This window comes from Eumetopias jubatus, unplaced genomic scaffold (genome assembly GCF_037043125.1).
Source record: "Eumetopias jubatus isolate StellerSeaLion01/CBP00866 unplaced genomic scaffold, mEumJub1_p1.0 scaffold_10, whole genome shotgun sequence".
NCBI lineage: Eukaryota > Metazoa > Chordata > Mammalia > Carnivora > Otariidae > Eumetopias > Eumetopias jubatus.
In genome coordinates this window covers 129,422,057-129,448,756 of record NW_028274816.1, presented here as the reverse complement: position 1 = coordinate 129,448,756, position 26,700 = coordinate 129,422,057, and the positions used below count along the sequence as shown (strand labels likewise).

At 42.4% G+C, this 26,700-nt stretch overlaps 1 protein-coding gene across 1 annotated transcript in view; it reads left to right on the top strand.

Annotated features, from left to right (window-relative positions):
* Positions 1-4,831: 4,831 nt before the first annotated feature.
* The window catches only part of NCBP3 (nuclear cap binding subunit 3), a 46,781-nt gene continuing 24,912 nt past the window's right edge, over positions 4,832-26,700 (top strand). Inside the window, exons 1-3 of the mRNA XM_028095476.2 lie at positions 4,832-5,066; positions 6,972-7,037; positions 9,180-9,285. Coding sequence (XP_027951277.1) covers positions 4,884-5,066; positions 6,972-7,037; positions 9,180-9,285 — 355 coding nt within the window. The 5' untranslated portion in view covers positions 4,832-4,883. The remainder of the gene's footprint in view (positions 5,067-6,971; positions 7,038-9,179; positions 9,286-26,700) is intronic.

Below are 26,700 nucleotides of genomic sequence, written 5' to 3'. Positions count from 1 at the left end.
GGGTAGATCTGGTGCTCCATGTCTTTAAATCTAATGTGGGCAAAAGTCTCATTTTCTTTTGATATGCATCCATCCATCCATCCATCCATCCATCCATCCATCCATCCATCCATCCATCTGTTTCAGTATATGTCCAGGGCCTTCTACACCTGGGCACTGAGTTAGACAATCAGCTAAATCAATACTGTTCCTGCTCTCATGGCTGTCATAGCCCACTGCAGGAGACAGACATCAATCAGGTTGCCATGCATGTATGTGGATGATTTTGAACTGATATGAGTGCTGTATAGGAAAGGTTTGTGGTGGTGGCTAAGAGTAGCTGGGAGGTTCCCAGAGGAAAGGAGGCTCCAGCTGAGATCTGAAGTCGAGGAAGAACTATCTAGGCCAAGGAGGGGGAAAGAAAGCTCAGGCAAGAGACCAAGCTATGCAAGACCCCCGTGGTAGGAGGGAGGCTGGGGCTTACCAAGAACTCAGGTGGTGATGTTGGGAGTGAGGAGGAACGCAGTACAAAATGAAGTTGAAGAGGAAGGCAGGCCTGGATAATGTGTACTGAAAAAACCAGTCTGGCCACAGGGTAGAGGAGGGATGAGGGTGGAGGAAACAGAAAAATGGAGAAATCAGTGCGAAGGCCACAGCAGTGTCCAGACAAGATGGGATATGATGACAGCCGGGATGGAGAGAAGCTGAGGAATGGTAACCAAGAGGATGGAGAGAAGCAGATGGACGAGAGGGATATGTAGGAGAGGGGAGGGGCCCTGAGACATTCAGAGGAAGATGTGCACTAGGCGATTAGATGTGTGGGTCTGGAGCTCAGAGGAGAGGGGAGAACTGGAGATAGAGATGTGGGGGACCTAGGGGTATATATAGTGGGGGAACTGGAAGCCATGGATGGGATAAGACGGCCTAGACATTGAGCATGGGGTGAGAAGAAAGAGGGTCTAGGACTGAGTCCTGGACAACTATTAATATTGGGTGAAGAGGAAGAACCTGAAAAGGCCCTGGAGCAGGAGCAGCAGGGAAGGTGAAAAAGGAAAACCGAGTGTGGCTTTATAACAGAAGAGTGTGTGCGTGGTTTCAAGAACTAGGGAGTGACCATCAGTGTCCGTGATACAGAGTAGTCAAGTCAGATGGAGAAATGAGGGAAGATAGCCCTTTCAAGAATTTAGCTGTCTTGGGGGACGTGGATACAACTCCCTCACCAGGTTCAGCTGCCTCGTGAGCTTTCCTTTAACTGTGGACATTTTTCCTTAACTAACAACCTGCCCCTGTTCCAAGGATAGACATAAACTGGGGTGTGTGAGGCATGGGGTTGTGTGTGCCCAATTTAAAACTGCATTAAAGAGGGGCGCCTGGGTGGCTCAGTCGTTAAGCGTCTGCCTTCAGCTCAGGTCATGATCCCAGGGTCCTGGGATCGAGCCCCGCATCGGGCTCCCTGCTCTGCGGAGAGCTCTGCTCTCCCTCTCCCACTCCCCCTGCTTGTGTTCCCTCTCTTGCTGTGTCTCTCTCTGTCAAATAAATAACTAAAATATTTAAAAAAACTGCATTAAAGAACATCTCTGAATAGTCATCACCTCAGGTCAGTGGACCATATTACCAGTCCTCAGGTAGCATTTGATTTCACCTTAGAAGCTTATATTACCTTTTAATTGCTTTTCCTTTTGTTTGCCCTAGGAGAGATAGGCTTCTATTATTTTTATTCCCCTCCTCCATGAATGGGAGAGAGAGAAAGGAGAGTGTGTGGCCGATTCAGTCAAAGAAAAAAAAAAGTGAATCCTGTAGAGGACACTGTTAATAGCCTCCCTTGGCCCCTAGCCTCCATCTTCACAAACTTTTTGAAAGACTTGTCCATACTTTTTCACATTCCACCATTAATCTACCTTCTCTTTCATGGGCATTGGTCTCCTCAAGGTCACCAACAGCCATCAAACCAAGTTCCACTGCATTTGACACTCGATCACTTCCTTCGTGAAACTCTCTCTCCTCTCTCCCCCAATGTGTCACTCTCCTGGTTTCTTCTGTTAATAAGAAATCATCCAGACTTTGGAAATAGGAAAATGAATAGGAAAAGGAACTACAATGATGTCCTCTCAGGGTCAGGTGCTGTTCAACGTGCCAGTTCCACCTGGGGATCACCTGATTTTCTAAGGAACATGTACCTTTGCTTGATTTCTGATTTACTATTGAGTATTTTATAACTCTGTAAGAGTAGAGGCTAATTCATAGGAAACTTATAATGAGTAAATGATTCTTGTCCAATAGCAATGCAAATATTTTCTGTCTGATAAGGGGGAAACCCAAAGGTTGCACTTTCTTGCATTGTAGGGCATTAACCTTTGTTGTTAAGTTCATTTCAGCATTCCTTTGACCAACTCTGTATTCATTCTCAAATTCTTTTGAACTAGTGTTAATATCTTACTGATGTCCTCATTCATTAATCAGTGAATAAAAGCTTTGACATGTGTTCATTTTATATTTAAGTAACATTTTTTGAGTTTTTGAAAATTATTCTTTACCCCTCCTAATTCTGTGGCTCCACCTCAGCAGGGTGCACTGAGGACAGAGGTGAAGGGGGTGAGGTAGGGTTAAGTTAGGTGACCAAAAAGGAGTAAGGCACAGAGGGCATTCCTGGCAGGAGTCTAGGAACCCTCGTGTTTGCCTGTTGCCCTGGCTTGCTCTGGATTCCTAATTCTCCTGCCAGCCAGAACTCCCCCAGGGAACTGGTTTTCCTCTGAACTGTGCTGAACTGCAATGCCTGAATCCTCAAGCAACAAGGTACCTATACTGTAGGAGAGAGTCTGCCCAGCTTTTTCTGCTGGCCTCCAGAGGCCACAGCTGAGGAAGGACTGCTTCCTCCTCTCCCCATCCCCCACCCCTTCAGGCCTAGAAAACAAGTGTAATTCTGGGGTCTATCACTGTTACCCAAAGCTGGCCACCCCAAGCACAAACTTTCTTTGAAATGTTCTTAAAAATTCATGCACATGCATTCCATGCATTCAATCCAATTTTGTTAACTACTGTGTCCCTTTCACCAAATAAAACTAGCCCTCTAAAGAGCCCCATCTTGTGTTTGTTCTGTGATTCAGCTCACATTTAAGAAAAACTTTGATGTGTTATACTCCTGCTGTTGGGTCCTACATCTACATATCATTCAATCCTCACACTCTCCTTTGGAGGGGGGTAATATTATCCCATTTTACTGATGAAGAAACTGAGATTTTGAAGGGTTAAGTGGCTTGCAAAGGTCACACATGGTGTAAGGGACAGAGCCTGTCAGTTTGAAACCCAGATATGTCTGATGCTGATTATGCCTTCCCTTGGTTTATAATTATTTGTTCCTCCATGGTTAGAGCTAGTAGGGCCTCAGAGACCCTAGGGTCCCACTTATACCCTCTTCAGATGGGAAGACAGGCCCAGGTAGGGGCCAGATCTAGCCCAGGGTAACATAGAAAGGAAGGTGCAAAATCAGGACTCAAAGCAAAAACTGACCAGTGGTGCCCTCTGGAAACCTAGAGGACTCTCCCTGTCTTCCAACCAGGCTCTCAGAAATGTTGCAAGAAACCATGCTCAGGAGTTTACAGTGGACTGAGCCTTGGGGAGTCAGGAAATTGGGGTTCAAGCTCTGGGCTTTGGGCAGCTCACTACTCTTCTGGAGTCTCAACAGTTATGTATGTAAAATGGGCCAGTTATTGGGAGACTTTAAAGAGACACAGTTGGCAAGGAAGTAGGCTGTAAACCTACCAACTGCCTAGAAGTGATAGACCAAGGCTCTGGAACCTTAAGCTCAGATTCAGGTTTTATCCCTTAAATAGCCTGTCGCCCAGGCGCCTAGGTGGCTTACTCACTCAGTTGAGCATCCCAATCTTGATTTCAGCTCAGGTGTTGATCTCAGGGTTGTGAGTTAAGCCCTACATTGGGCTCCATGATGGAGCCTACTTAGAAAAATAAAAAATAGGGGCGCATGGGTGGCTCACTTGGTTAAGCATCTGCCTTCCATTCGGGTCATGATTCCCAGGGTCCTGGGATCTGTCCTGTTGGGCTCCTTCCTCAAAGGGGAGCCTGCTTCTCCCTCTACCTGACTGCTGCTCCCCCACTTGTGTGCACTCTCTTTCTCTGACAAAGAAAATCTTTAAATAAATAGCCTGTCACCTTGGGTAAGTTTCTATGCCTCAGTTTCCTCATATGTGAAATGATGCTAGTAATAGCACCTTATCAATAGAGTTGTAAGATATCAAGCAGTCGGAACAGTCACTGACATGTAATGATCATTGTAAATCTGCCTTTTTTTAGTTGATTTTTTATTATGTTATGCTAATCACCATACATGACATCATTAGTTTTTGATGTAATGTTCCATGATTCATTGTTTGCATATAACACCCAGTGCTCCACGCAGAACGTGCCCTCTTTAATACCCATCACCAGGCTAACCCATCCTCCCACCGCCCTCCCCTCTAGAACCCTGTTTGTTTTTCAGAGTCCATAGTCTCTTATGGTTCGTCTCCCCCTCCGATTTCCCCCCCTTCATTCTTCCCCTCCTGCCATCTTCTTCTTCTTTTTTTTTCTTATAACAGGTTTACTGCTCAAGGCGAACCTATTCTCTAAGTGCAGGTTACACCGATCTCCTCCAGGCCCCGCCCCCTCCAGCAGGCCCCGCCCGCGTCCCCAACTCTACCCGCCTTCTCCTCCCCAGGTCCCGCTCCCGCTGTCCTGGGTTCTTCCCGCCACCAGGGGGAGGCGGCGCTGAGGGGGAGGGGTGTGGTGCTTCTAGCCGAAGTAGGCGACACTCTAGGGAGCAGCGACAGCTGCTCTGTGGCCAGTGGCGGGGGCGCTCTAGCCGGCGAGTGTGCGAGGTGGGCTCTCAGTGGTGCGGCCGGCAGGCGGCTATGGCGGCCGTACGGGGCCTGCGAGTGTCGGTGAAGGCAGAGGCCCCGGCGGGGCCGGCTCTAGGGCTCCCGTCGCCTGAAGCAGACTCCGGTTTGGAGCGTGGCGAGCCGGAGCCCATGGAGGTGGAGGAGGGCGAGCTGGAGATTGTGCCGGTGCGGCGCTCGCTGAAAGAACTGATCCCGGTACGGGCGGGGGGCGGGGGCGAGGAGGAGGTCGCTGAGCTAGTGCCCCGCGGCCGAGCCGGCCGGAAGGGGAGGTGGCCGGCGCCTGGGCCGGGGGAAGTCAGGGGAAGGGGAAAGAGGGGAGTGAGCGCTCGGGCGGGGGGTGGGGGGAGGAGGCGCCAGGCTTGAGGAGAGACGGGGAGCGGGAGAAGGGACGCCAGGGCGCCCGGAAATGGGTGTTGAGGGGCCTGGAGAAAATGCGGGAGACTAAGGGGTAGTTGAGGACACCCCTTTTGCTGCCTCTCTGAGCCAGGCTGTGCAGGGGGGTGAGCGAGGAGGGCCTGGAGTTGTCTGGGCGCTTGAGATAAAGGCGGGGCCCCGGGCGGGAACCGGAGGAACTGCCGGGTGACGCCTGCATCAGGGTCTCCGTTGGAGCTGATGTTTGTTAAAATACAGCACTCGCGGTTTCTCTTAGAGGGTTGGACTTGTCAGCAGCAGAAACTTAGCGTTTCTTTTGTGACTTGAGAGTCATCTTGTCCCCATTCCACTTGCTCTGTAGCACCTACACCGTGGCCCCGGCATGTGACCCTTAGTGAGACCAAAACATAAGCGAACCTGCAGTGGTCCTTGGTCCGTCTTTTATCACATGGGGGGTGGGGAGAGGTGTTTTGCTTTTGGTCTGGTGGTCCTATGTCCCGTTCTTAGGGCTGGTCTTAGGCCTGCATGGCTCTTATGTACTTAATTTCTCATCTAACATGAACTACTTTTTACCACATGTCAGCAAGTCTGGCTTTTAAACTGAAATAGTGGGAAAAAGCAAAAAAGATAGGATCACTAAAGATAGCAAATGATAAAGACTCTGGTAACCATTAACATAGTGGCATTTTACCATTTACTACATTATGTTGTTTAAATATTAGTGCAGTTGTGAAGTAGATATTATCCCTTTATTCGTCCAGTGCAGCATGCAGCCAGGCACAATCCTAGGCCCTTGATCAAGATCAAGATCAAACTCTCTCCTGGAGTTTATGTTTTAGTTGGAGGACACAAATTAAGAATTTCAATAGTAGTAAATGCTATGAAGAAAGTAAAACGTGTCAATGGGACAGAGAGTGCAGAAAACAGGGAAGGTGTGCAGAGCGGGAAACCAAATGGGCTAGGATGGTCAGGGAAATCCTCCGATAGTGACTGGTGACAGTTAAGCTGAAGCCTGAGTGACAAAAAGGAGCCAACCAAGTGCAGATTTGGAAGAAAGTATTCCCAGCAGGGGCCACAGTAGGTGCAAAGGCTATGAAATGGGAACACAGTTGTTTTGTTGGAGAAATGGAAAGTTCGGGAGAGCAAATGGGAGAGCAGTTAAGGAGGTTAGGAGGGTAGGCAGATACCATGGAGGAAACCCAGGCCCAAAGAGGCCAAAGAAGTTGTACAGTGTCAAGTACTTAGTGAATCTCAGAGCTGTGACTTCCAAGTCCCATTCTCTTTTCATTGCACTGTGCTGTGTTTTCCTAGGAGGTCTAGGTGAGTCTGGACTTTTCTGCATTTTGGTGAAGACTTGTGCTCCACCTGGTGGCCTGGCATGATGAATTTGTCCTATGTGGGCTGGGGAGATGAGTGAGTGTGCCTTACTTAACTTGGACATTTTTCATGAAAGCCTGTAGATTTTCATTTACATAAATACCTTCAGCAGATGGACTTAGTTAAGGTTTGGGACAGGGTCTGACCTAGAAAAGACTTCTTGTTAGAGTGGTTGATTGCGTACTACCTGGAGTTACTGAGACAGGCTTCCTCATAGTAAAGGGTTGTCAGGGTGAGGAAGGATTGCTGAAAGGAATGACTACCCAAAAGGAATCTGTTGCGGGGCTGTCTTTCATCATGAGTTTTTCTTCAGTTGCTGTTAGCATTTCTCACTCTTCGCCCTCGTGTTAGGACACAAGCAGAAGATATGAAAACAAGGCTGGCAGCTTCATCACTGGAATTGATGTCACCTCCAAGGTAAGACAGACCATAATTTATTTATTCATTTTGATAAGCAGGTGAACTTAATGAACTTGATCCCTTGGATTTGTGGAACAGCAGTTACTCTTTACCTCCATTTTTCTTTTGTTGCTTGATTAAAACTTTTTTAACTTAAATTTTATATTATACAATGATGCCTTCATGCATCCTGAAAACATACAGGCAGCATTTGTGTTCTTACATTTGTGAAAAGATAAAAGCCATGTACTTTGTTGCCTGTGCTTAACCATAGCTAAGAAAAAGTTCTGCACTGGGAATGTTTTTTTTATGTTATATCTACTCTTTAAAAATGTGTTTTTAAATACTGTTTTTAATACTGTTTCCACTTCAAATGAAACAAAACATGAAAAGTACCTGGCATATAGGAGGCTGTTAGTAAATGTCTTTATTTTTCACTGGTTGCCGGCTTAGAAAAATAGGATTTCCTGATTGTGTGACTGTCTAAACTTTGAAAGCCAAGTCATCTGAATTATTCTCAGTACCTGGGAGTATTGCCTTTTATCTAGTGGCTGCTATTACTAGGTTACCAGCTTTCCTATAACTCTTTACAGAGCCTAGCCTATTATTGTCCTTATTATAAACAGTATACATTTGTTGCTTTAATTGGATACTTGATAGTATCCAGCTCAGACATTCATTCTGATTTTAATGTGTGCAGTTTAGAACAGAATTTTGAATTAATAATTCTGAATAATAGTACTGTTTAACTATATTGGGCGTATAAAAATAAACATGTCCTGCTTACCTTTTTGTATTTTATCTGGGTCTCAATCTGTCTCAGATTGCTTAAAGGCCAAAAGAAAGAACTAGTCATCTTTTATTTTATTTTTTTTAAAGATTTTATTTATTTATTTATTTGAGAGAGCGAGAATGAGAGAGAGAGAGAGCACATGAGAGGGGGGAGGGTCAGAGGGAGAAGCAGACTCCCTGCTGAGCAGGGAGCCCGATGTGGGACTCGATCCCGGGACTCCAGGATCATGACCTGAGCTGAAGGCAGTCGCTTAACCAACTGAGCCACCCAGGCGCCCAGGACTAGTCATCTTTTAGACGGGCAAGAAAATAGAATAAAGTGAAGATGTTTTCTTACCGTAATTGAAAAAGTAGATGGTTCTGTTCTTAGTCTTGTACAGTTAGCCATTATGTGAAACATATATGAGGGAAAGGGTGGTAGCCCTAGAATTGGGACTTAAGTTGTTACTAAGGAAAGGTCGATTTGTTGTTTGCACTGGGAACACTTGAGTGAAGAAAAGTAGCAGAACTGTTGGGGAATAACAAAGTGTTGCCGCTTTACCAATCCCCACAAGCTTTCTTGTAGTCAGACGTTCAATTAGTGTCGCAAAGTCAATGTACAATTAGTGAAGAGTTCCTAAGAGCTATCAGAAACCCACAGTTGGACCTGGACTTATTTTAGCTCTTGGAGAAAAACTTAAAAAGCTGATTATTTTGTTTTTCAGTGAAGTATCGGTGCTTTTTGTCACTTAAAGATGAAAACTGGCAATTCCATGGACACAAGCCTAGAATAGAGAGAGTTTCTTTGCTTTAATGTTATTTTTAAACAGGGAAAACGCTTTAGGGAGTGGACTGCTCAGGCAGACATAATGTGATAGGTGTGATTACCATGCACGCAGATGATGTGAGATGCGGGTGGTGATGGGGTTTCTAGAAATAGCACTGAGATCAGAAGATCTGCCCCACCGCCAGCCAAAGTATCTCCAGCAAGCGTTTTGACTTTTTCTACCTCAGTTTCTGCACCTGGAAGATTAGAGTGAGATTGTGTAGTTGTAATTTGTTTGCATGATTGCTAATAATAGGTAAAATGTCACAGAACTAAAGCAGTCCTTAACTCGTTGAATCAATAAATATTCATTGAATTCCTACTATGCCCCAGACACAGTGATACACATTGAATCATGGATATTATTACAGATTATAGCAGTATTAGTATATGCTGTCCCAGTCATTGACTGTGAATATCCATTTCTCTGCAAAAATTATTAAAGGCACGATGTTGCTTATTTCTTCTGATTTACTTTAGGGTTGTCACTGAAGTATTATGTTGCATTTGTGATTTAACTTTCCTCCTCCATGTGACACTTTGGCTTTTTTTGTACCCTCTAGGAAGCAATTGAAAAGAAAGAACAGCGAGCCAAGCGCTTCCATTTTCGATCAGAAGTAAATCTTGCCCAAAGAAATGTAGCCTTGGACCGAGACATGATGAAGAAAGGTACAATGTGTTGGGGGGTATTTTTCCACATTGCCCCAGAAAATGGGTTTTCCCTGCCATGGCCTTGTGCTTTTGGCCTTGCCTTGCATGTCCAGTCCTCATCCAAACACTCCCAAAGGAAGGGACTTGTGAAGCCTCCATTTCTGAGGTGATGTGTTTAAATTTGGGCTGCTGGGGTGCCTGGGTGGCTCAGTCGGTTGTGTCTGCCTTCGGCTCAGGTCATGATCCTGGAGTCCCGGGATCAAGCCCCACATCGGGCTCCATGCTCAGCGGGGAGTCTGCTTCTCCCTTTGCCCCGCACCTTGTTCTCATGCTCTCTCTCACTCTCTCTCTCAAATAAATAAATAAAATCTTAAAAAAAAAAATAAAGTTGAGCTGCTGTTAGCTGTGTCTTTAGATGCTATAGCTGGAAAAGAGAGATCATCTTGTCTGAGAAAGCCCAGAGAAGGTCACCCAGTTATTAGCAGAGCTGAGATTAGAACCTATACTTCTACAGAATCTTACTCATTTTCTGCTTTTATCATGGAAGTGTTAACTTTTCTTTGCCTTTAAATGTAACGGAAGTGTGGGATGTCTGGGTGGCACAGTCAGTTAAATATCCGACTCTTGGTTTCAGCTTAGGTCATGATCTCATCAGGTCATGAGATTGAGCCTCACATTGGGCTCTGCGCTCAATGCAGTTTGCTTAATTAAGTCTCTGTCCCTCTCCTTCTGCCCCTCCCCCTACATGCTCGTTCACACTTGTGCTTTCTCTCAAATAAGTAAATAAATAATGTAATGGAAGTGTATCACACTGATAGGTTTTTTTAGGGGAGTCAGGAATACTGGGATTGGTAGGGGAAAACCATTAATACTTGTGTGATACAGGTTTGTAATTTTATTTTTGTGTTTTATTAGGGTAAACATTTTGCTTCCTAGAACTCACCCTGAATTACATATATAGTAATCTGCCCCAGTCTTCCAAAGCAATTTATAAATAAAAAGAAAAATTACTCTTTTAATTCACAGCCCATATTATTCCACTCTAATATAAATCCATCAGTGCAAAAGGTCTCCTTTAGTATTTGCAAATTTGGGTATTTGTGAAGGGCTTAGTAGGCATCCTTCTGAATGCATGTTAAAGGTCTCTGCTTGCTGTGTGAGTTTTTCTTGTTGGGAACTTGCTGTTTTACCAGGCACTATGTCACTTAGCACATTACACACTTGTTTCTCAGTCATTTCTCACAACAACCCTATGAGAAATATATTTTTATCCCTATTCTACAAAGAAATTTAATAAATGCCCAGGGTTACACAACTAATAAAAGTAGAGTCAGGATTTGAACCCAGGTTTTCTGACTCTAAAGCCTTGCTCTTAATTACTTTGCTCTATTGCCTTATAGTACGTATATGATACCATAAACCCAAACCTCCTCAGTCCATCCCAGTGGACAGAGTAGCTTGGATACAGAGCTCAACTCTGGATGCTGCTTTACTCTTTTTCTGCACCATGAGTTGAAGTTGGAAATATGACCTTGCTTCCTGTGTAGGCTGGGTTTCCAGGCATCTGCTTGAGTGGATTTCTGTTTTAGGAAAATAGAACAGCTGTGCAGCTTGGCATTCATGTGCCTGTACAGTTTGGGCTCAAGTAGACCTCTGAGGCCTTTCACAACTCCACCTTGAAGCACCATAGTTTTACTCCACCTGTTTACTTCTAGTCCTGTGAACATTTCTTGTGATTTTTTTTTTTAAGATTTTATTTATTTGTCAGAGAGAGAGAAAGAGCGTGCGCACAAGCAAGGGGGGAGCGGCAGGCAGAGGGAGAAGCAGGCTCCCCACTGAGCAAGGAGCCCGATGTAGGACTCGATCCCAGGACCTGAGCCGAAGTCAGACGCTTAACTGAGCCACCCAGACATCCCATCTTGTGACATCTTGCTCTGATCTTATTCATGCCTTTTAGTCTGCTGATTAGCCCTTCCTTATCCCATGCTTTATCTGGTTCAGATGTCACTTCCTCCGTAAAGCATCCCTAATCACCCACTCAAATTTCTCTCCCACCTCTGTTGGAACTCTTTAGTGTGCTAAGCCCTCCTGGAATTCAGTGTCAGTTTCTTTGTGAATGTGGGCAAGTTATTGAACCTTTTCAGGTCTCGGTCTCCTTGTTTATAAAGTGGGAAAATGATACCTACCTGAAAAGGATCACTTTCAAGGTGTAGTTTTAATTAAAAAAAAAAAGCTTTAGGGACACCTGCGTGGTTCAGTCCATTAAGCGTCTGCCTTCGGCTCAGGTCATGATCCCAGGGTCCTGGGATCAAGTCCCACATCGGCTCCTTGCTCAGTGGGGAGCCTGCTTTTCCCTCTGCCTGCCGCTCTTCTCTCTCTCTCTCTCTGACAAGTAAATAAAATCTTTAAAAAAAATAAAAAGCTTTAGTTTTGTTTTTGTTTCTGTTTTTTTGGAAAAGCAATCCTGATTGATCTGCCTAGGATGTCAGCTAGAGAGGGTTGTTCATTACAACTTGTTTCTCATCTGGGAGGCCTCATGACCTAGGATAGTGTTGCTAAACTTGGAGAACCCTGCTGCCTATCCCAGATCAATTTAAATTAGAATGGGAGGGGGGTTGTAAAGGTCCCAGAGATAGTTCTTTCTTTTGTGTCTCCCCAGGTAATTCTAATGTATAGTCAGGCTTGAAAGCCTTTAATGTAATGGTTAAGAGCATGGGTTCTGAAGCCTGACCTGTCACTTTCTAGCTCTGTGACCTTGGGCAAGTTATTTAGCCTCTAAACCTCAGTTTCCTTATCTGGAAAGGCAGGACTCTATCCCAGGACCCCAGGAGTTTTTATAGGGTTATTGAGAGGCTTTATTAAAATGTTACAGTTCTTAGAGTGGCATATAGTAAAGTGCCCAATAAATGTTGTTATCATTATCTGATGTTCTCCATCTTCAGGCAGCCATCCAAGTGGCCTAGCCTCTTGGGAGAATGGGGACATTGGAATAAGTATCTTGACTCCTGCAGCCACACCAGATGTCAAGTTATTTCTTCTTCTTCTTTCTTCTTTCTTTTTCTTCTTTCTTCTTCTTCTTTTCCAGCAATAATAAAAGATACCACTTGATAAATGCTTATTATGTGCTTGTCACTCTGCTATGTGGTTAACTTAATCCTTTGAGCAGTGCTGTGAGGGGGAGAGTATTCATTTGTCTTACTGATGAGGAAACTAAGGTGCTGAGTTTGAGAAGCTCGCTCAGGTCCTACAGCTAGGTAAGTAGCAAGGCTGGGATTTGAAGGCTGGTCTGACCAAGGCCTGTGTTCCTAACCTCTCTGCCAGCATTCAGTAACATAGTTTGGGATATGTTGCACTAGAGCATTCTGCATCAAGAGTTCTTGCTAATCTTGAGTGATTCATTGTCAAGCAGCTTTAGTCTCCTTATCCCCAAGATCAAAGCTCTCATGTTTGGAAGGGACTTAGAGGTTATCTAGACCAACCTCCTACCCAGTGCTGCAGGCCCTTTGGCAAGGTTCTCAATGGTCTTTTGGCCTTTGCCTGAACGTTTCCTAGTGGTGGCACAAGAACTATTTATGAAGCGGTCAGTCTTATGTTTGGATACTTCCTCATGTTGAGTAGAAATTGCTTTCTAGTAATTTCTGTCTATTAGTTACTCCTGTGACTCTTAGAACAACATTAAGTCCTTTCCTTATTCACACAGTGAACCTTCTGAGGCAATTGGCAGGCTGTGCCCTAAACTTTCTTTATGTGACATGACTTTCTGGTCTCCTTCCTCTAGACTCTTTCCAGTCTCAAAATGCCCTACATAAGGTGAGGTGTAGATTCCAGATATGGTTGGATTCATGGGGAGTGTGGCAGGACTGTTACTGTAGTATCTGTCCTAGCTGTTTTGTAGTGTTGTATTAATCTTCTAGTCAACCTAAGCACCCAGGGCTTTCCCCCAGGAATTGCACCCATCAAAACAGTCTTCCCATCTTGTTCTTGAGATACTTTTAAAAAATTACCTTTTTATTTATCCTTATCAGTTTACATCTTGTTGATTTCAAGACTATTTCAGCCTATTGAGTTGATTTTATCATAACTATCTTTCAACATTTTAGCTATACTTCTCACTTCTGCATCTTGGTAAATATTAAGATAATCCTGTATCATGCCATGAAACAGATCCATGAATTATTAGTCTTACTCTGTTATCAGGCCTGCATTTCATTTTATTGTCATGAGGAACTAGATTACATGCTTTAATAAACTTGAGGTAGAACACCATCTGTAGTATTCTTTGAATTTCTAGGTCTGGTAATCCTATCAAAAAAGAAACAGGTTAGTGTAAACTCTTGTAATTTCTTATGGGAAAGACTTGATTTCTTAAGGGATCATAGAGTCTGTCTGATAAGCTTTTTTTTTTTTTTTTTAATCCAAAATCTGTTTATTGGTATAGTGTCCCACTCATCTTGATTCAGGGTGCTTTTAGTGCTGCTTCCGCCTGAAGGAGCATCCTTCTGTAAGCCTTGCTTTTCCTCCTGTGGGCTGGCGGAGGACAGTGGAGCAGCCAACACAGACAACTACCGTTTGTGTGTGGCTCAAGACGGTAGTGCTTTTGTAGCATTCCAGGGAAAGGTACAGGAGGTCCTTTGCCAGGGGCGTGTACTCATGGGGAGGTCATCACTGCCAGAAACGTTTTTTGTTTCTTTTGCGGTGTTTTTGTTGTTGTTGGGTTTTGTTTTGTTTTGTTTTGTTTTTTAATTTCAGAGAATGACATCGTTTCAGTCTGTGATTTGGGAAATAATTTCTCTTTTCCTCTTATGAGAATCAGTACATGATTAGTCTTTCTTAAGGCTTTAAGGTACTTTACTCCTTCTCTGCAACTTCCTAGAGATTATCTACCTAATTTAGAGATTACTGCTTAATTCTGAAATCACAGCTAAGTGTTTTAGTCAGTGCAATGGGATGTAATTTTTGAAGAAGATTTAAACTTATTAAAGCTAATTCTTAGCTGTTATCATCTGTCTTGGGTTTTAGTTCTTATGTAATAATAGCTGTTCTGTCAATTATTAGAATAGCACAATAGAGCAACAGTTCTGCCCTTTTTCTTGCATCATCTTCCCAAAGCAGTGTTGCTCCAAACACTTAAAAGAAAAAGCCATGGGCGCCTGGGTGGCTTAGTTGGTTAAGCGACTGCCTTTGGCTCAGGTCATGATTCTGGAGTCCCGGAATCAAGTCCCGCATCAGGCTCCCTGCTCAGCGGGGAGTCGGCTTCTCTCTCTGACCCTCCCCCCACCTCATGTTCTCTCTCTCCCATTCTCTCTTTCAGATAAATAAATAAAATCTTTAAAAAAAAAAAAGCCATTAGCATTTTTGATGAGCCTTCTTACTCTGGACTATAACCTTTTCCTCATTAGATGTTATACAAACAATTCATGTTCACCAAAGAAAATTTGGAAAGTAGGGTAAGAGGAAAGGTTACCCACAGTCTGCCACTCAAACCCAGTCATTGTCAGCATTTTGTGTATTTCCTTCTAATCCTTTCTGGATCCTTTATTTTTGTTACTCCTTTTGTAGTCCTATTGGTTTTTTTTTTCCCCATATTTTTTATTGTTATGTTAATCACCATATATTACATAATTTGTTTTGGTGTAGTGTTCCATGATTCATTGTTTGTTCATAACACCCAGTGCTCCATGCAGAACGTGCCCTCTTTAATACCCATCACCAGGCTAACCCATCCCCCTACCCTCTTCCCCTCTAGAAACCTCAGTTTGTTTTTCAGAGTCCATCATCTCTCCTGGTTCGTCTCCCCCTCTGACTTACTCCCCTTCATTCTTCCTCTCCTGCTATCTTCTTCTTTTTCTTTTTTCTTAAAATATGTTGCGTTATTTGTTTCAGAAGTACAGATCTGTGATTCAACAGTCTTACACAATTCACAGCGCTCACCGTAGCACATATCTTCCCCAATGTCTATCACCCAGCCACCCCATCCCTCCCACCCCCGACCACTCCAGCAACCCTCAGTTTGTTCCTGAGATTAAGAATTCCTCATATCAGTGAGGTCATATGATACATGTCTTTCTCTGATTGACTTATTTCACTCAGCATAATACCCTCCAGTTCCATCCACGTCATTGCAAATGGCAAGATCTCATTCCTTTTGATGGCTGCATAATATTCCATTGTGTATATATACCACATCTTCTTTATCCATTCATCTGTCGATGGACATCTTGGCTCTTTCCACAGTTTGGCTATTGTGGCGTAGTCCTATTGGTTTTTTCCTTTTTACTTGATAGCTGATCATCAGCATTTTCCATGTCATTATATAGCCTGATGTTAGTTGCTTAGATTTTTATATTTTTTACATTGATTCTGTTACATTAGTCGTTAGTAATTTACTCTTTATCTTCCATGTTTTTTCTTTGGCAAGTTGTGCTCCCCTAAGTGCTGCTGCCTTTTCTTTTTTGGGGATCACCTCTCATACTTTGAGTTAATGTATTTAGTGTATTCCAAAGCTTTTGATCATTTTATTTTTATTTATTTATTTTTTAAAGATTTTATTTCAGAGAGAGCAAGACAGAGGGAGAAAGCAAAGAGGGAGAGGGAAAGTCGGGCTCCTTGCGCAGGGCTTGATCCCAGAACTCTGGGATCATGACCTGAGCCGAAGGCAGATGCTTAACTGACTGAACCACCCAGGCACCCCAAGTTTTTGATCATTTTAATCTGAGGCCTTGGAATTGACTACTTTTTCTCTGGATTTTCAGAAATCTGCTTTCCTAAAAACTTCAGTTTGGTGTCCTGTTATCTGTCATTCATTGTTTCTTTCCTGCTAGAAAATCCAAGATGATGCCCTCACCACCTTGCTTATAAGTCAGTACTCAGTAAATGTTGAGTCCTCATTCACCAGTGCATGTGTTCACTGCCACATCAGCAATTAGCCCTTTCTCAGTTGGGCATAAGTCTAGGTGCCTTTTTGGTTGTTTTATTTTAGGCAGTGACTTTGTCAGCAAGGTGAGGAAATTTTTTTTTGGCAGTCTTCCATCAAATCTTGAGCTTAACAGTTTCCATATCCAGTGGATCTTGCCACTGTCAACTGTCAGTCAGTTTGATTCTCCTTTGAGAATGAACCTTTTTTATCCTCTAGCTGACTGAGAGTAGTTTTTCTCTGTAGTGATACGGCATTTGCATCCCTTTTTTACATCTTTATCTGCTTCTTTTGATCGAGATTGTCCATTGCCCATTTCTAGATTTTTATGTCATTTTCTCTTCTTCAAAACATAGACGTCTGAGGCTAGAAGCTTTGTTCCTTATACTCTTTTCCCTTTGTTTTTTAAACTATTTCCTCACCTGTAGGGTTTTTTCTAAATGTTGTTTTAATGTTTTGATAGAACAGTGCTGTGATATTCTTGATACTTGTATCATTTTTGTCATTTTTTGGTCTTTATTTTCTCTGCTTGTCTCACTTATGACTAAATCCTTGTTACCAGAGCAGCAAGTCTCCTACAAGCTCTTTTCTCCCCAATCCTCAGTCTGTTCCCGCTACCATCACCAGGAGCTCTCCCTGTATGTGTTACCTTCAGACCTATGTCTTTACTTCCCAAAGGATTTTTTTCTTCCAAAGTCATGATTTAGCTTGAAGAACTAAGAAGGATCCTGTCCAATGTGGACATCCATCTCAGTTGTATTTGGGGTCTGTTCACTGTTGAACTGCTGGTCACTGATAAGGACTTGCCAGAGTTCATAAATCTCAATGGTATCTCTGTCTTCATGAATCTGGCTGGCAGGAAGGTACGATTGAGTCTGACCATACCTATATGGTTTCTAATTAAACCTGTCTTTTACTCTTCAGAATGACAAGTAGTTAAACATTTTTTTGTCTGAATATATTCGCATACTTTTAAGTAAATACTTAAATACTTTAAATTCATTTGTTTTGTTTTTGTTTTTTGGGTGTTTTTAAACACTTATTTCTTTGTTGAGAGAAAGAAAGAGCTTGTATGAGCAGGGAAGGGGCAGAGGGAGAAGAGAGAGAGAATCCCAAGCAGACTGCCTGCTGAGCACGGAGTCTGACGTGGGGGCTAGATTCCATGACCCATGAGGTCATGACCTGAGCCAAAATCACTAGTTGGGGACGCTTAACCACCTCAGCTACCCAAGTGCCCCTAGGTTCATTTGTTTTAAATAGGCGTATGAAAACATACTTAGGAGTAATGGACCTTGAATTCTTGACAGAATTACTTCAGAGAAGGGAGTGAGAGAAGGGATGTAGAGGAATTACACAGGCCTGTTCTATATGTCATGTTTTATTTGCCTCAAATCTTTTTAAGAAATTAAGCATTAAGTTAGGTGGTGGATACACAGGTATTTGAAAAAAATTTTATTGATATATTTGCATATTTCACAACTACAAAGATTAAGTGAGATATATACTGAAGTATTTAGTAAAAAAGTAACACACTCCTGTTGGTGGGAATGCAAGCTGGTGCAACCACTCTGGAAAACAGTATGGAGGGTCCTCAAACAGTTGAAACTAGAGCTAACATATGATCCAGCAATTGCACTACTGGGTATTTACCCCAAAGATACAAATGTAGGGTTCCGAAGGGGTACATGCACCCCGATGTTTATAGCAGCAATGTCCACAATAGCCAAACTGTGGAAAGAGCCAAGATGTACACCGACAGATGAATGGATAAAGAAGAGGTGGTATATATACACAATGGAATATTATGCAGCCATCAAAAGGAAGGAGACCTTGCCATTTGCAACGACGTGGATGGAACTGGAGGGTGTTACGCTGAGTGAAATAAGTCAATCAGAGAAAGACGTGTATCATATGACCTCGCTGATAGGAATTTTTAACCTCAGGAAACAAACTCAGGGTTGCAGGAGTGGTGGGGGGTGGGAGGGATGGGATGACAGACATTGGGGAGGGTATGTGCTATGGTGAGCGCTGTGAATTGTGCAAACTGTTGAATCACAGATCTGTACTTCTGAAACAAATAATGCAATATATGTTAAGAAAAAAAAACAAGAAGAAGATAGCAGGAGGGGAAGAATGAAGGGGAGTAAGTCGGAGGGGGAGACGAACCATGAGAGATGATGGACTCTGAAAAACAAACTGAGGGATCTAGAGGGGAGGGGGGAGGGGGGATGGGTTAGCCTGGTGATGGGTATTAAAGAGGGCACGTTCTGCATGGAGCACTGGGTGTTATGCACAAACAATGAATCATGGAACACTACATCAAAAACTAATGATGTAATGTATGGTGATTAACATAAAAAAATTTTTAAAAAAAGTAACACAATCCTGGTTAAGGCTGAGGTTCTTTTTTTGGAGGGTCTGGCTTTTATTTATTTATTTATTTATTTCCATCATGGTACATCTACTCTTTAATCCTTATCACCTATTTCACCCATCCCTCCACCCCCATCTGCTCTGGTAACCATTAAGAGTCTATTTCTTGGTTTGTCTCTTTCTCTCTCTCTCTTCTTTTTCCTTTGCTTGTTTCTTTTGTTTCTTAAATTCCACATATCAGTGAGATCATATGGTGTTTGTCTTTCTCTGACTGACTTATTTCACTCAGCATAATACTCTCTAGCTCTTTCCAAGTTGTTGCAAATGTCAAGATTTCATTCTTTTTTATGATTAAATAATATTCCTCTGTGTGTGTGTGTGTGTGTGTGTGTGTGTGTGTGTGTGGACCACTTTTTTTTTTTTTAAGATTTATTTATTTGAGAGAGAGAGAGAGCATGAGCAGGAAGGGCAGAGGGAGAGGGAGAGAGAATCCCAAACAGACTCCATCCAGAGCCTAACACAGAACTCAATCCCACTACCCAGAGACCATGACCCGAGCCGAAACCAAGAATACGTCGCTCAACTACGCCACCCAGGCACCCCTGTATACACCACATCTTTATCCATTCATCTATTAATGGACACTTGGGCTGCTTCCTTAATTTGGCTATTATTAGTAATGTTGCATGTATCCCTTTGGAATCATGGTTTTGTTTTTTGGGTGTCAATACCAATAGTGTGATTACGAGATTGTAGGGCACTTCTATTTTTTTTTTATTTTTTATTGTTATGTTAATTGCCATACATTACATCATTAGTTTTTGATGTAGTGTTCCCTGATTCATTGTTTGTATATAACCCCCAGTGCTCCATGCAGAACGTGCCCTCTTTAATACCCCTCACCAGGCTAACCCATCCTCCCACCCGCCCCCAGACTCCTCAGTTTGTTTTTCAGAGTCCGTCGTCTCTCATGGTTCGTGTCCCCCTCTGATTTCCCCCGCATCATTCTTCCCCTCCTGCTATCTTCTTTTCTTTTTATTTTTTAATGTATATTGTATTATTTGTTTCAGAGGTACAGATCTGTGATTCAACAGTCTTGCACAATTCACAGCGCTCACCATAGCACATACCCTCCCCAATGTGTATCACCCAGCCACCCCATCCCTCCCACCCCCCACTACTCCAGCAACCCTCAGTTTGTTTCCTGAGATTAAGAATTCCTCATATCAGTGAGATCATATGATACATTTCTTTCTATGATTGATTTATTTCGCTCAGCATAACACCCTCCAGTTCCATCCACGTCATTGCAAATGGCAAGATCTCATTCCTTTTGATGACTGCATAATATTCCATTACACACACACACACACACACACACACACACACACACCGCCTCTTTTTTTTCTTTAAATTTTTTTATTGTTAATGTTAATCGCCATACATTACATCATTAGTTTTTGATGTAGTGTTCCATGATTCATTGTTTGTGCATAACACCCAGTGCTCCAAGCAGAACGTGCCCTCTTTAATACCCATCACCAGGCTAACCCATCCCGCCACCCCCCTCCCCTCTAGAACCCTCAGTTTGTTTTTCAGAGTCCATCGCCTCTCATGGTTCGTCTCCCCCTCCGACTTACTCCCCTTCATTCTTCCCCTCCTGCTATCTTCTTTTTTTTTTCTTAACATATATTGCATTATTTGTTTCAGAAGTACAGATCTGTGATTCAACAGTCTTGCACAATTCACAGCACTCACCATTGCACATACCCTCCCCATGTCTGTCACCCAGCCACCCCATCCCTCCCACCCTACCCCCACTCCAGCAAGCCTCAGTTTGTTTCCTGAGATTCAGAATTCCTCATATCACTGAGGTCATATGATACATGTCTTTCTCTGATTGACTTATTTCACTCAGCATAACACCCTCCATATCCATTCACGTCGTTGCAAATGGCAAGGTCTCCTTCCTTTTGATGGCTGCATAATATTCCATTGTGTATATATACCACATCTTCTTTATCCATTCATCTGTCGATGGGCATCTTGGCTCTTTCCACAGTTTGGATCTTGTGGACATAGCTGCTATAAACATCGGGGTGCACGTACCCCTTCGGATCCCTACATTTGTATCTTTGGGGTAAATACCCAGTAATGCAATTGCTGGATCGTATGGTAGCTCTATTTTCAACTGTTTGAGGAACCTCCATACTGTTTTCCAGAGCGGTTGCACCAGCTTGCATTCCCACCAACAGTGTAGGAGGGTTCCCCTTTCTCCACATCCCCGCCAACATCTGTCATTTCCGGAATTGTTAGTTTCACCCATTCTGACTGGTGTGACGTGGTATCTCATTGGGGTTTTGATTTGGATTTCCCTGATGCCGAGCGATGTTGAGCACTTTTTCATGTGTCTGTTGGCCATTTGGATGTCTTCTTTGGAAAAATGTCTGTTCATGTCTTCTGCACATTTCTTGATTGGATTATTTGTTCTTTGGGTGTTGAGTTTGATAAGTTCTTTATAGATTGTGGATACTAGCCCTTTATCTGATTATGTCATTTGCAAATATCTTCTCCCATTCTGTCGGTTGTCTTTTGGTTTTGTGGACTGTTTCTTTTGCTGTGCTAAAGCTTTTTATCTTGATGAAGTCCCAATAGTTCATTTTGGGCCTTGCTTCCCTGGCCTTTGGTGATGTTTCTAGGAAGAAGTTGCTGTGGCTGAGGTCGAAGAGGTTGCTGCCTGTGTTCTCCTTTAGGATTTTGATGGACTCCTGTTTCACATTGAGGTCTTTCAACCATTTGGAGTCTATTTTTGTGTGTGGTGTAAGGAAATGGGCCAGTTTCATTCTTCTGCATATGGCTGTCCCGTTTTCCCAACACCATTTGTTGAAGAGACTGTCTTTTTGCCATTGGACATTCTTTCCTGCTTTGTCGAAGATGAGTTGACCATAGAGTTGAGGGTCCATTTCTGGGCTCTCAGTTCTGTTCCATTGATCTGTGTGTCTGTTTTTGTGCCAGTACCATACTGTCTTGATGATGACAGCTTTGTAATAGAGCTGGAAGTCCGGAATTGTGATGCCGCCAGCTTTGCTTTTCTTTTTCAACATTCCTCTGGCTATTCGGGGTCTTTGCTGGTTCCATACAAATTTTAGGATTATTTGTTCCATTTCTTTGAAAAAAGTGATGGTTTTTTGATGGGGATTGCATTGAATGTGTAGATTGCTCTAGGTAGCATTGACATCTTCACAGTGTTTGTTCTTCCAATCTGTGAGCGTGGAACATTTTTCCATTTCTTTCTGTCTTCCTCAATTTCTTTCATGAGTATTTTATAGTTTTCTGAGTACAGATCCTTTGCCTCTTTGGTTAGATTTATTCCCAGGTAGCTTATGGTTTTGGGTGCAGTTGTAAATGGGATCGACTCCTTAATTTTTCTTTCTTCTGTCTTGTTGTTGGTGTGCAGGAATGCCACTGATTTCTGTGCATTGATTTTATATCCTGCCACTGGACTGAATTCCTGTATGAGTTCTAGCAGTTTTGGGGTGGAGTCTTTTGGGTTTTCCACATAAAGTATATCATATGCAAAGAGTGAGAGTTTGACTTCCTCTTTGCCGATTTGGATGCCTTTTATTTCTTTCTGTTGTCTGGTTGCTGTGGCTAGGACTTCTAGTACTATGTTGAATAGCAGTGCTGGTACTGGACATCCCTGCCACGTTCCTGACCTTAGGGGGAAAGCTCTCAGTTTTTCCCCATTGAGAATGATATTCACTGTGGGTTTTTCATAGTTGGCTTTTATGATATTGAGGCATGTACCCTTTATGCCTATATTCTGAAGAGTTTTGATCAAGAAAGGATGCTGTACTTTGTCAAATGCTTTTTCTGCATCTGTTGAGAGGATCATATGATTCTTGTTCTTTCTTTTGTTAATATATTGTATCACATTGATTGATATGCGGATGTTGAACCAACCTTGCAGCCCAGGGATAAATCCCACTTGGTCATGGTGAATAATCCTTTGATGTACTGTTGGATCCTATTGGCTAGTATTTTGGTGAGAATTTTTGCATCCATGTTCATCAAGGATATTGGTCTGTAATTCTCCTTTTTGATGGGGTCTTTGGTTTGGGGATCAAGGTAATGGTGGCCTCAGAAAACGAGTTTGGAAGTTTTCCTTCCATTTCTATTTTTTGGAACAGTTTCAGAAGAAGAGGTATTAAATCTTCTTGAAATGTTTGGTAGAATTCCCCTGGGAAGCCGTCTGGTCCTGGGCTTTTGTTTGTTGGGAGATTTTTGATGACTGCTTCAATTTCCTTAGTGGTTATAGGTCTGTTCAGGTTTTCTATTTCTTCCTCGTTCAATTTTGGTAATTGATACATCTCTAGGAATGCATCCATTTCTTCCAGGTTACCTAATTTGCTGGCATATAGTTGCTCATAATATGTTCTTATAATTGTTGTCTGTCTTTGGTGTTGGTTGTGATCTCTCTTCTTTCATTCATGATTTTGTTGATTTGGGTCATTTCTCTTTTCCTTGATAAGTCTGGCCAGGGGGTTATGAATCTTGTTAATTCTTTCAAAGAACCAGCTCCTAGTTTCGTTGATCTGTTCTACTGCTCCTTTGGTTTCTATTTCATTGATTTCTGCTCTGATCTTTCTTATTTCTCTTCTCCTGCTGGGTTTAGGCTTTATTTGCTGTGCTTTCTCCAGCTCCTTTAGGTGTAGGGTTAGGTTGTGTATTTGAGACCTTTCTTGTTTCTTGAGAAAGGCTTGTATTGCTATATACTTTCCTCTTAACACTGCCTTTGTTGTCTCCCAAAGATTTTGAACAGTTGTGTTTTCATTTTTGTTTGTTTCCATGAATTTTTTTAATTCTTTTATTTCCTAGTTTACCCATTCATTCTTTAGTAGGATGCTCTTTAGCCTCCATGTATTTGAGTTCTTTCCGACTTTCCGCTTGTGATTGAATTCTAGTTTCAAAGCATTGTAGTCTGAAAATATGCAGGGAATAATCCTAATCTTTACCAGTTGAGACCTGATTTGTGACCTAGGATGTAATCTATTCTGGAGAATGTTCCATGGGCACTAGAGAAGAATGTGTATTCTGTTGCTTTGGGATGGAATGTTCTGAATCTATCTGTGAAGTCCATTTGGTCCAGTGTGTCATTTAAAGTCTTTATTTCCTTGTTGATCTTTTGCTTAGATCTGTCCATTTCAGTGAGGGGGTTTTTAAAGTCCCCCACAACTATTGTATTGTTATCGATGTGTTTCCTTGCTTTTGTTATTAACTGCCTTATATAATTGGCTGCTCCCATGTTAGGGGCATAATTACTTATAATTGTTAGATCTTCTTGTTGGATAGACCCTTTAAGTAGGATATAGTGTCCTTCCTCATCTCTTATTACAGTGTTTGGTTTAAAATCTAATTTGTCTGATTTTGGTGCCAGCTTTCTTTTGGTGTCCATTAGCATGGTAAATGATTTTCCACCCCCTCACTTTCAGTCTGGGGGTGTGTTTGGGTCTGAAATGAGTCTCTTGCAGACAGCATATCGATGGGTGTTGTTTTTTTATCCAATCTGATAGCCTGTGTCTTTTGATTGAGGCATTTAGCCCATTTACACTCAGGTTAACTATTGAAAGATATGAATTTAGTGCCATGTGTTGCCTGTAAGGTGACTGTTACTGTATATTGTCTGTGTTCCTTTCTGGTCTATGTTACTTGTAAGCTCTCTCTTTGCTTAGAGGACTCCTTTCAATATTTCTTGTAGAGCTGGTTTCGTGTTTGCAAATTCCTTTAGTTTTTGTTTGTCCTGGAAGTTTTTATCTCTCCTTCTATTTTCAGTGACAGCCTAGCTGGATATAGTGTTCTTGGCTGCATAATTTTCTCATTTAGTGCTCTGAAGATATCATGCCAGTGCTTTCTGGCCTGCCAGGTCTCTGTGGACAGGTCTGTTGCCAATCTAATGTTTCTGTCATTGGAAATTACAGATCTCTTCTCCTGAGCTGCTTTCAGGATTTTCTCTTTGTCTTTGAGACTCATAAGTTTTACTCTTAGATGTCGGGGTGTTGACCTATTTTTATTGATTTTGAGAGGGGTTCTCTGTGCCTTCTGGATTTTGATGCCTGTTTCCTTCCCCACATTAGGGAAGTTCTCTGCTATAATTTGCTCCAATATACCTTTTGCCCTTCTCTCTCTTTCTTCTTCTGGGATCCCAATTATTCTAATATTTCATCTTATGGTATCACTTGTCTCCCGAATTTTGCCCTCATTATCCAGTAGTTGTTTATCTCTCTTTTTCTCAGCTTCTTGATTTTCCATAATTTGGTCTTCTATATCACTGATTCTCTCTTCTGCCTCTCTTATCCTAGCAGTTAGAGCCTCCATTTTTTATTGCACCTCATTAATAGCCTTTTTGATTTTGACTTAGTTAGATTTTAGTTCTTTTATTTCTCCAGAAAGGGTTTCTCTAATAACTTCCATGTTTTTTTCAAGCCCAGCTAGTTACTTAAAAATCATCATTCTGAACTGTAGTTCCGACATTGTACTAATGTCCGTATTGAGTAGGTTCCTGGCAGACGGTACTGTCTCTTGTTCTTTTTGTTGAGGTAATTTTTTCCATCTTGTCATTTTGTCCAGAGGAGACTAGATGAATGAGAGAACAAAATACTAACAGGGTAACAACATCCCCAGAAAATACTAAACAAATCAGAAAACACCTGAAACTGGTGGGAGAAAGAGAAATAAAGAAAAAAGAAAAAGAAAGAAAAAGATAAAAGCAAACAAAAACAATACAAAACAAAAAAACAATATGATCCCATATGATCAGGCTGGTGCATAGATCAGTGCCACACACTAGATTTTTGGCGTGTTTTGGTCTGTTAGAAGAAAGTGCCTCCCAAATTTTTAAAGAAGGAAAAACTTACATATGTACAAAAATAAGGGTTAATATGATGAGGGGATGGAATATGACTGTAAAGATGAAAATTAGAAAAGACTTTATAAAAGGAATTGATAAGTTGGTTGAAAAAAGACAGAAGGGGTTTTTAAAAAGAGAGGCAAAGGAGAGAATGTGATCAGGCAGGAGACTTGAACAAAGCCATATACTAGAGATTTAGGGTATATTTTGATCTGTTAGAAGAAACTGTATCTCAAAATTTTAAAGAGAGGACAACTTATATGTATATACCATAAAGAAGGGTAACTACTATGAAGGGATAGAATATCGCTAAAAATGAAAAATAAAAAATATTTTTTAACAAAGGGATTGATAAGATGTTGGTTGAAAAAGGGAAAAAGAAAAATTGAAAAAAAGAAAGAAAAGAAAAGACAGTTAAAAAAATTAACTTTGAAAGACTAAAGAATCATGGGAAAAAAGCCATGAATTATATGTGCAGTATTTCTCTAGCGCTGGAGTTCTGCCGTTCTCATTGATTGGTAAACTTGGTCTTGGCTGGATGTTCTTGCGGATCTTCCGGGGGAGGAACCTGTTGCCATGGTTCCCAGTTGTCTTTCCCGTAGTCGGAATTTGCCCACCCTTGCCGGGTCCTGGCTAAGGAATCCGCTCGGGTTTGCTTTCAGGAGCTTTTTTTTTGAAATTTTTATTGTTATGTTAATCACCATACATTACATCATTAGTTTTTGACGTAGTGTTCCATGATTCATTGTTTGTGTATAACACCCAGTACTCCATGCAGAACGTGCCCTTTTTAGTACCCATCACCAGGCTAACCCATCCTCCCATCCCCCTCCCCTCTAGAACCTTCAGTTTGTTTTTCAGAGTTCATCGTCTCTCATGGTTCGTCTCCCCCTCTCTTGGGAGCTTTTGTTCCCTGCAAGCTTTCCATACAGCTTGGAGGACGAGAGTAAAAATGGCGGCATCCCATTCTCCGCCCCGGAGGAACCAAGAACTCAGGGCCCTGCTCCTCAGTGTGCCCCCAGAGAAAAGCCGCCAATCACTCCCATCTCCCCGGTCTCCGGCAGCACTCCGTGGTCACCCCACCTCTGACCAAGCGTTTCTATCTCTGGCACCCGACCCCGTGTGGAGTCTCCAAACTCATTAGATCCCTGCGGTGCGCTCCTGTGCTGCTCCTCCCGGGGGAGGAAGGGGAGTCTCCCCGGATCTGCCACTCGGTGGGTCGCTGCTGGAAGAGCAATGG